This window comes from Hyalella azteca, unplaced genomic scaffold (genome assembly GCF_000764305.2).
Source record: "Hyalella azteca isolate HAZT.00-mixed unplaced genomic scaffold, Hazt_2.0.2 contig7695, whole genome shotgun sequence".
Classification (NCBI taxonomy): Eukaryota; Metazoa; Arthropoda; class Malacostraca; order Amphipoda; family Hyalellidae; genus Hyalella; species Hyalella azteca.
Genome location: NW_025937814.1, coordinates 216545 through 227903, shown reverse-complemented (window position 1 = coordinate 227903; position 11359 = coordinate 216545). Strand labels below are relative to the sequence as shown.

Genomic DNA, 11359 nt, shown 5'->3' with positions numbered 1-11359 from the left:
CCATAATTTCCTGGGACCAAGTTTGTATGGACAATGTTTTTCGATGCGAGCAAAATGAACATTGAGGAGAGACAGACAATATATCTAGAATATACAAAGCATATTGGACGCTTTCCATACAGCATATTGGTCGTTTCATATAAACGTTTTTCATAAAAAATTGTTTTTCGTCAAACCGGGTACAAATATGTTTTACCATCGATACAAGCAATCGATTTCGATTAGCAGTTTAGATGAAATATTAATGTGCCAGCTGAGGCATATACATGTATATGTCTTCTGATGCAGACATTCTTTTGCAAAGGATTTACAGTCAAGAAGGACTGGCTTACCAAACTTGATGCAATTTAAACTCAGTACGATTGAAATCCATGTCGACTTAAATAAACTTATTCAATTGCACATAATTACAGCTTCTGAAATATTCCATCAATTTATTTTCTTTTCCCATCTTTCATCAAAATTATGATTTGGAAACTTTTCACAGATTTTTTCTTTGTGCAACAACTACACGTAATTTTTGTCGATGATTGAAATAATACTTTATTTTTTATCTTAATACCGAACAAATGCACCGGTTTAAACAAAAACTTGAACCATGTTTACGTCAGTCTTGCTCAAGACGCTTACGGTGAACCGATCTCTCAAAACTCCGTTTCAACCATGATTAATTTTACCACTATGAAAAGAGACTGGTATTAACCACTATGAAAAAAGACTGGTACTAACCACTATGAAAAGAGACTGGTATTAACCACTATGAAAAAAGACTGGTATTTACCTCTATGAAAAGTGACTGGTATTAACCACTATGAAAAGAGAATGGTACTTACCAGTTACCACTATAAAAAGAGACTGGTATTAACCACTATGAAAAGAGACTGGTACTTACCACTATGAAAAGAGACTGGTACTTACCACTATGAAAAAAGACTGGTATTAACCACTATGAAAAGAGACTGATATTAACCATTATGAAAAGAGACTAGTATTAACCACTATGAAAAGAGACTGATATTAACCATTATGAAAAGAGACTGGTATTAACCACTATGAAAAGAGACTGGTACTAACCACTATGAAAAGAGACTGATACTAACCACTATGAAAAGAGACGTATTAACAAATTTAAGGATCTTAACGGAAGTCAATATCAGTCGAATTGAAAATAGTAACGAAGAGTATTATTGATGTTTATTTTATTCACGTGTAATGCAAGCTTTACAAAATTAATCCAAATAAACTATAATGTTGTCTCTAGCCATCGTATATTCGCTAATTGAATAGATAATCTATATAATAGATAATCACTCAAATAGATTATCAATGGATTTGAAATTATTCGCTTGAAATTATATTCAAATAATATCTTCATTCATTTTGTACATTTTATTTACAACCATTTTTTTATGAAAATGATGAATTATGTTCGATCATCTCAGATGAATTTTCAAATTCAAGTAATTTCCATTTCAGAATCAAACTTCCCTCTTTATTCACAGTAGACCAAGTGGCGTCCTCTGTTGCCAAGGCAAGCAAGCGCCCTCAGTTTGGCTGAGTCTGTCAGAGAGGAAGGGTGTGCGTGTGGGCACTCGGCTCTCGTCAAATATAAATCTACGCTGTCATGTGGCTGATATTGTTTAATTTAACTTTACTAATTTCTTTTGTTCGTGATGTGTGAGTTCTCTATTATATTTTGATTATTTAGGTACAAAATAAAACTCGAGAGTTGATATATTTAGGAATATATAAATGGTTGGATAATTGTATATAATAATCGTCAAAAATGAAGGCAGTTTTTCCTAGTGACGCAAAAAAGTCAATTAATATCCACGTCACGGTGAAGGCAACGAAAAATAAAATTGGCTTAAGTTTTGGCAGACGTTTAGCAGCAGCTGCAAGGCTCGCTGCTGCTAAATCTGTGCAGGAGGTCACTCGTAACTCGTTCCCAGCATTTATGTGATCGAGTACCTTTAAACTAAAAACTTTAAAGGGCCTTCTACGGCTGAGGTGTACCATCATTTACCCGGCACTTGCCTCGAAATAACGCTACATATTAGACGTTAATAAGCAGTATTGTTTTAATTTAATTTTACTTGCTGCTTGAAATAAACGTATCAGTAGGCTTAATGTAAATTTAATTGGATCAAAGCACGTGGTAAACGCATGGCAGCAGTCATAACTCGTTGCCAAACGAAAATAACCGATTAAAAATGGGTCATGATCCCCCGAAAGTATCTGCGAAGAAAATAGGAACAGAAAAAAAACGATCTTCTGTTCCTAGTAATTGTAACATTGATGATCATGACGAAAAGATGAAAATACGAAATTTGTATCAATGGTTTGAACTAGAAAAATGAAAAAAAATTTGGCAAATTTATCAGATATTTTTTCTGCCGTAATTGTGCAGCCAGATTAGGCGAATAATTAACGATCAGTCAAGCCTTCATCAAAGCTTCATTTCCACACTTACTTCGAATCTCCATCACAAACTTACCTCTGGATGATGTTCTTTCCTAGATAGATTTTTAGTCTGAATTGTGAAAGATTGAAGTTGATCCGTAGCTTATGGATCATACTAGCTTCAATAAAAAGATTATGATTTTAATTCATATTGAGAATAATAATAATTGTTGCAGGGTCGCCGGCCGCACCAGCGAGCACCTGTTCAATGTGTCACAAACCATCAGTGGGCTGCTCGACGGCTATGACATCAGACTGCGTCCTAACTTTGGCGGTGAGCGTTATTAAATTCGTTTTAATTATCGTCAGACTTGATTACTCCTTAAAATTAATACTTCGAGTACAAGCAGAAGTGTTCCATTAATGGGAAAATAGTCTTTTATTGCATCTTTCAACTGGTATCTCCTCTCGTAAGTTGTTACTAGAAATGCATGAAACTATTTTGTACAGCATGGTTAAGTAAGGCGAGGGATCCCCAGCGTGCTACATAAGTGAAAATATTATACCCAATCCAAAATTGCGCGTTTCCTAAGGATAGAACACTTTGTGTAAACTAATATCAAGGAGAAAATAATCAAATTTGTACTAAACCTAATAACGGGTAACCCTTGTAGATGAACTGCAGGAACGGTAAATTCACTGACTTCAATATTAACGATTGTACTTTATAAGGTCCTTGGCAAATTTTGTTGAGAACTTATCTGATATTTTCACTGGCTCGTGCACATTATTTAGTTTACACAATTTAATTAAACTTTTAAATTTAAATCTTAGTCGTATTAGAATTTGCTCCATAGTCTATTTAAGGACTAATTTAGGTCATAGAAACTCGTTTTGATTAAAAAAACACCCAAATAAGGTAAGAACAAATAACTCAGAGAAGGACATTGAAAACAAAAGAATTTAGTGAATCTCAAGCATATCGAAATGATTTTTGTATCTACCACTATTATTTGAATATTCACTTACCGAGGTAGTGACTTAAAATTAATTTCGAGATTATGGAATGAATGCTTGTGATCAATATAAATTCATTGAATATATATCATTCGCGTAAACACAATTATTATAGAGAAGTATTTTGACATTCCCTTACAGAGGCATTAAATTAAAATTTGTTAAGAGTTTGAGTACAAATCGCCATTATTCTTCAGGAGAGCCTTGCTACATTGGGATGGACATCACCATCGCGTCTTTTGACTCCATCTCTGAGGTCAACATGGTGGGTACATAGCTTTTCTTTTGAAAATATAACTTGGGCGCTCGTGCATAAAGATAATCCAATTCTTCATACACGATTTTGCCAGACAATCATCTTATCTATTCCAATGGCATTCGTTTTGAGTTTTAAACTCTAATTTTACTGGAAATTCTCGCATCCCGACGAGAAAACCTTCGAGACGAATCGTCCGCAAACTGCGGTTATGCGACTTGAATTTGTCGTTGACGGCCTAGTTCGACCTACTTGCGAAGGTGCCTGCGCCGAACGGCTTGGGTCACGGCAAGAATTTCGAACTGGGATAGGGAAAAAATTCCTTATTTCGCACTACTATGCTGTGACTGTATTTCTGAAAAATCGTTGACTTTCACAGGACTACACCATCACTATGTACCTCAACCAGTACTGGAAAGACGAGCGACTGTCCTTCAGTTCAGATGATGAGTTTATCTCCTTGCCGGGAGACTTCGCCGAAATGATTTGGGTGCCTGACACATTTTTCGCCAACGACAAGAGCAGGTATGCCTGAGGATGACTAACCCATTTGATCCTTGCTGATTTGAATTAAATTGCGCAATTTACTTCGATATTTTTTCTCGATACGTTTGTGTTACTGTTGCAAACAATTGCTTCGGATATAAGCTTGTTCTCTGCTCAAAGCTAGTACACTGTCTTCAAGGTGTACCAAAATGACAATAAATCAAAAATGAAGGAATCAGAAAAAAGAAAATTGTAATATTGATCTGGTCTGCAAATTTACGAGTTTTTAATATTCGAGTGCAATTTTGATAATTGTTTCCCACGTATTTTGAACGAAAACTATAATTATTTTTTAGGTTTTCGTACTCTGGAAATTGCTTGAATAAACTGAATTACTCGTATTTTATGAAATATTGTATAAGGATTGAATGTGAATGAGAGCCAGTTGAGCAGTAACTTAGTTAACTTAAAATCTAATTAGATAGAGACGTAGAAAATTATAAATCGCGAAATAAATAATATACATAAATGGTGCAAATTAATTAAAGGCGAGGAATTCGCAAAAAAAAATACTTCAATAGTTCTGGCCTATAGTGTGAGGTTAGAAATTTTGAGAAATGACTAGCGTCGTAAGCTAGAAGCGCTCAAAGTGTTCTGGAAGTAGTTGTGACAATTCAAAAATGTAGCAGTAACTGTACCAGTTACAATTAAAAAAATAACGTTGATATTCGACGATGCTATCATTTAATTTACAGAAAGTTATATTGAAATATATGTGCCCTGGCGATACTTTTCAGTTACCTGCACGACGTGACTGAGAAGAACAAGATGATTCGGTTGTACGGCGACGGCTCCATCACGTATGGCATGCGCTTCACCACGACACTGGCATGCATGATGGACCTTCACTACTACCCTCTGGACATGCAAAACTGCACCGTCGAGATAGAGAGTTGTAGGTATCCTCCTAAGATAAGTTGCGAGTATCCTACTCACCAGTACTTAGTTCGAAATTCACTTCGTTTGGCTCATAACAACACTACGGAAGGAATATTTAGGATCGGTGTGTAAAGGTTCAGAAACTAAAAAATCGTTCATAAAGCTATTCATTCCGTCACCATCTTGGATAGAAACACAACTCAACAATACACATGCTGCCGACATTACCATAAATACCTACTTTTATTCGTAAGTTTTGACTAATTCTTGGTCCGTGCTTCGAGGTTTGAACTTGAGTTTCCTTTAAGAAACAGAAAATAACAATAGTTAAATTCTCAACAAATAGTATATTAAACATAATAGACATAACCAAAAACTTGAAATCTTATATTCGCCAATTTTTATTTTACGAATTCACATCACAAACATTCTGACGTAGCACATGCCTCCACTCCGGGTTTCCACCGCACAAGCACATTAAAATTTCAACATTTGCCTCCCGCACTCTTTCTTGGCAAACTCTGAACTGAAATGATAATTGATAATTTTGAATAATAAATAAGTTCTAAACAAATAGTACGCTTCATTTTGTTAGTTATTATGCATTGTACAACATAATATATATTTATTTTGTGGTATGACCTTACAAATCGTATTTCAGACCAATATTGTACGGTTTTTTATGATGAGTGGCAACTCAAATGTAGTATCTGTTGAAAGGCAACTCGCAAGTCATTCGAGGCTAAACTGTATCTTCTGAAAAAAATCATCAAATTAACCTGCGTATCAGGAGGAAAATTATGCAGAAAATTGCGCGTCATCATTTATTACTAGCAGATGCTCTTGAAACTGTTTTAGAAATTTCAATACAAATGCTGGCCACATGCATGAACAATGCAAATCAAAAGTAAGGGAAACCAGTTAGTATAATCCACTTTGTCACCTGATTCTACTTGATCTAAGACCTGATAGTACTTGACTTGATAATATTTGAAAGGCCATAGAACTTTTCATATGACAACTGCATGCATGATTATGCAGATGGTTACACTTTGGCGGACGTCGTGATGTACTGGAGAGACATCCCCGTGGTGGGAGTGGAGAAGGCTGAACTAAATCAGTTCACCATCGTAGGATACGACTGTACATACCGCACGGAAGAGCTCGCTACTGGCGTCTATCGTCGCCTCACCATCACTTTCGAGCTGTCCAGGAACCTTGGCTATTTTATCCTACAAACTTACTTGCCCAGTATCCTGATCGTGAATTTGTCATGGGTCTCTTTCTGGATCAACCACCAAGCCATTTCGGCTAGAAGTGCCCTTGGTGAGGACGAGGAACGGAAGTAAAGTTTAGTAAGGAGTTCGACCTTGACTTGTATTCTGTGATAAAGTTAGCCGTGTTTGCATTAGACGTTGAATTTCTTTTGCAGAGAATGCTTTTATTTTAAATTCAAATATCTAAAAAAATCGATTAAAAATTCATATTTGATGCGTGCCATCAAATTTGCCGTTTGACTGCTTTGATGAATTCATTTCAATGAAACTCATTTATCCACGTCCTAACTTGGTTCAGGCATCACGACCGTACTCACCATGACGACCATCAGTACGGGTGTACGGGCTTCCTTACCTCGCATCTCTTACGTGAAGGCCATCGACATTTACCTCGTCATGTGCTTTGTCTTCGTCTTTGCGGCTTTGATGGAATATGCTGCCGTCAACTACAACTTCTGGCGTCAAGAGTAAGGAAAATTAAACGAAAGTGGAGCATTTACTGCAGTTGTACAATATCATTCAATTCATAAGTGGTTCATCAATCAAATCATATAAACCGATTGAAGTTTAGGACACACAAGAGCCCGCTTTTTAGTTTGAACAGTGTAAATGTTTTTTTTCTTTTCCACTTGTAACGAGGGACATGGTCTATTGGTTACGCAAGATGGTTAAGCCATGCACCTTTTCTCTAAACTATTAATTGTTCTCGGAATCTAATGCCTTGTAAGCTAATAAATAAATCCTATAAATCTGTCGTGATACAGGTCTTGAATTGACATGATTTTCGCACGTTGATCGAAATATTTATCTCGTGCCAGGGCAAGAAAGCAGAAGAAGGAAAAACCCGCCCCTCCACCCAAGCCTCCTCTTGCCCTGCCTCCGACGGACAAAGCCGACGGCGTCGCCAACCTGTCCGAGGACATTCGCAAAAGCCCGATTGCTTCTCTTAGGTATTTAATTGCTTACTTCCTTATTTCCAAAAATTGGGAAAGATCTAACTGAAACACTGTTACTTACGGTTTATTGTGGTTTGGTTTTCTCACTGTAGCTGCACTGTTGTTGAAAATAAATTTGTGCACTGTGTTTTTTTTCCGCTGCACGGAAAAAATTGAGGTTTGTTTGCACGCACACTGAAGAGACGTTAAGCGACCGAGCGCGCGATAGGCTGGTAGCTGATTAGATTATATTTGTGTCGGTAAAAAAGTGGCTAAGCTCTCTGGATATACTTCCTGACCATCTTCGAAATCCCCGGTATTCCGGCTTGCCAGGCGATCATTTCTATAAAAAAATTTTCGCAAACATAAAATGGATTTTCTAGGTCGTCTCTAACATCACTACGTTAAAAATAAAAGAAGAATTAAATGAAAGAGTGAACCCTTAAAAATATGCAGTTTCTTCTTTCTAGTAATTCCCAGCCATGAGTGGCTTAGCACCCTAAGAATTGAACCACCAATTCTCCTGTTGAATTAAACTGAGCCTTAGTAATAAAATGGACATAAATGGGATTGTTCACGACGGTACTTCACTTCCACATTCATTAGCTGTCTCGGTTCAGATGTGGCTTTCCAAATCAGAAATATCTTCTTTCAGTATCGATCCATTTTAAAATATTGATAAAAAGATTCTTTAAATCAGTAAGATTATTTTAGATCACAAATTCAACTTGCAATAAAAACATTGAACTAGACGGTTGAGAGAACAGCTACTGTATATCATCAATTCAAAGTTTGAGACTGAGAAGATTACCAACTCGTGCCATAAAAATTTTACAGTATCAGTAACAACAAATTAGATAATTATAAATTAAGCACCAAGGTCAGGTAAAAAGTTATATATATTAACATTTTTCGTATGACTAACATTTTTTCATTAACATGTAGACTATGGGAGTAGGTTAAAACAAATTTTCGTTACAAATGTACGCTGATTCTCTCTTCGTAAATTAAAAAGAGATATATTTAAAGTAAAAAGAAAACAAACCTTGTTTCAACAACACCTTTTTTAATAACCAATTAACATTTTTCGTCTTCTTTTCAGGTTAACGTGATACTCAATTGTTTATTAAGTTGTAATATTTACTTTGAAATTACATTCATTCGATCTGGCAATAATTAAATTCTCGAATCTTGAACAGACGAAAAAGCTATTCCCAGGAAATTTTCGTTCAATTTTAATTGCGTTTAAATTAAATCTTGTGGAAGCATACAACCATTTCTCGAACTGCAAAAGAATTTTATATGTCTTTTGTTGATGGCATGTCTGTCCAACAGACAAAGACACGCCTCGAAGTTTTTCAGCCGTGAGGGTAATCTACAGGACTTCAAGTTTCCTACATCGTTCAGAATCAACAGGGACAAGACGTCACCACCTCCTGACAACTCTAATAATGAGTCATCTGGTGTAGGCCTCATTGCCGCCATCCGCAAAGCAAACTCTATAATCAAAGCAAGTGTTCAAGAAGACGTCAACGTCATCGATAAGTGGTCACGTCTCTGCTTCCCTGTCACATTTTTGATTTTCAACATAGGATATTGGGGCTTTTACTATGCGTAAAGCATAGTCGTGGTCGCGTAAGACTTAATACTAAAAGAATAATATGAGTCACATTCACATATCCAAAATGTGACACTCTTCCTTACCCAAAACACGCGCAGAGTGCGAACGTAGCAATGATACACCCTGTTGTCTGGGCAATTTGGTCAGGAAAACTCACGCAAAGTCCAAAAATTCATCTCTATTTGGACCCAATTTTACTTAGTTCTCTAAGTGCAAGTGTTGAGGTGGATTCGAAGGTTTAAAAGATGTCGACCTGTATTATTGGTAAACGATGCACTACCAGTCTAGTATTCAGATAATATCTGAAAATTGATTTATTTGTAAAAGAGACAATGATTTCACAAAAAAATGTGTTTTCGTAATGACGACTCCTCTTGGCGATTTTAGTCTTCCAAAAAGTCCATTTCACACAGAATAATAAGCATTCATTAGTATTCATATAAATGCACTCGAAACTGTATAATTATTTTACGTATATGAGTGAATATACATATTGTGGTTCCTAATTTCTCATTGTACAGTGTGTACAGAATGAGTGTACGCAGTACAAGATATTGTGCTCGAATCATCTTTTTTTACATGAGGATTACTATATCCAGGTAGTAATTTGTGAATGGCTCTTAACGTCGCAAGCATGCACGCAAGGTTAGGGCTTTCCAACAACTTGAAAATCCTCGTTGTCATTCTGTCATTGTACCTTTCTGTTGTGACAATATTTGGGGCATGCAATACAAAAATAGGATGCGGGAAGGAGAAAAAAGAATTTTCAATGAATATTTCCTTGAAATTCGACGCGTTAAGGCAAAAATTCTTAGCGATACCAAGTACTGAGAGAATCACATTTTGTTTGTAATATGCTTAAGATTTTATATTTTCGTTTTTTATGTACTTCTGAGTTTCTTCTTGGATTGATATTTTGCTGCCTCCAGAAAAAGTATCGTACGGTAATTAGCATAAATTCTGAGCAAAAGTGATTGCAGTAAATCCAGGCTGTTGTTCTTCTCACAGAATTTGGTATTAGTTTTAGAAAGTCGTTTCTCGGATGTTTTTTAATTCATATTGGCCAACAATGAAATAATTGCCACTTGGAGAAATTATTAGATTAAAATTTGGAACACTAAAATTTGATAGTTTGAAAGTAAAATATTTAGTGGTAAGGGCTCACGTGTGAATTTGCTGCACCCAATACCAATCCCTTAAAAAAATTTAATTTCTGTTCCTATCCCCTTCTTCTATTCATGTAGAGTTTATAAAAATTGTGTGGTAATTTTGTTTCGTTTCAACTTTAATATTTTCGCACAATATTGGGCAGTTGTAATCTTAGACCGTTTATTTTTATACTTGGCTTGCTACTATTGTCAGAATAAATTAAAACAACTCATATCTGTATAATTAGTGTGAACAAATAATAATTGCATCATAAACTGAGGATTTATGTTGTTTTGGAATAGCTCATCTTGTGTAAAATTTTCGTCCGATTTCCGCGCTTAAATTTCTTGATTTTAATAATAGTTATTAGGATATTTTCAATTATTTAAAACAAAATAATATCGAAAATTCACATCGATTTGGACCTTTCGCTATGGGTTAAATGAGCGAAAAATTTCTATTTTACTGATAAAAGCTGATACTAATTGAAAATATTATTTGCAAATAATTTCATTTTTGAGTTCAGATCTTGAACGCTTCCCAAATAGAAACCTTCGAACGTCGTACCTCCAGACCATGTTTTTGAAAGAAAAAGTATTATGCTAAAATGCGCTGATATCTGTTAACTTTGTCGAGCCGTAACTTGAGTATAATCACTATTGTAATTCATGCTATCTAATTAATAATGGTCGATCTAACTGAGAATTTAGAGCCTCGGTGTATTCTACTATTTTCGTCGATAGAATTGGGAACTCCTCAGATGAAGCTATTTTGTACTTCAAAAATTGATATTTTGAACATATCAACTTAATTTGTGTAATTCCATCAACTTTGTAGTGCTGTCGGTGCCTTTTGCTGTCATAAAAAAATGAATTTCTCGATATTTCCTGTGGCCCCATCAATACCGACTTTACGTGAACCGTATTTACATTAGAGATTAACAGTTAGAGTCAAAAGTCGATAGTCTTTATTAAGAGTCAAATCACTTCACTTGGTGATGTCATAATTATGCTAACGAAACTTAACTAAAAAATTTATACATATGCTTAAAAATAAATATACTTTGGTATAAAGTAAATACATTGAAAATTTACATCGTAAATTTATACTTTAGCATAAATTTTTGGAGCCGAAAAAAATTGGCACACAAGTGACTAATCTCAAAGCTCTAAAAATGTAATGTAAGCGCTCCATTTACCCAATTCGTGATACCAATTCATTAAGTTCTCTAGGAGGATAGACTCACGATTGACGAGTTAAAGTTCTGGGTGTGTTT

The 11359-nt window shown here is 35.4% G+C and overlaps 1 protein-coding gene across 1 annotated transcript; it reads left to right on the top strand.

Annotated features, from left to right (window-relative positions):
• The first annotated feature begins 1568 nt into the window (after nucleotides 1-1568).
• On the top strand, nucleotides 1569-9498 carry LOC108673823 (gamma-aminobutyric acid receptor subunit beta-like). The gene is made up of 9 exons (XM_018161699.2): nucleotides 1569-1677; nucleotides 2640-2737; nucleotides 3618-3685; nucleotides 4056-4201; nucleotides 4960-5117; nucleotides 6143-6427; nucleotides 6677-6845; nucleotides 7197-7328; nucleotides 8649-9498. Exons 1-9 carry the CDS (start codon nucleotides 1625-1627, stop codon nucleotides 8929-8931), a joined length of 1392 nt encoding a protein of 463 aa, XP_018017188.1. The 5' UTR covers nucleotides 1569-1624; the 3' UTR covers nucleotides 8932-9498.
• Nucleotides 9499-11359: the final 1861 nt, after the last annotated feature.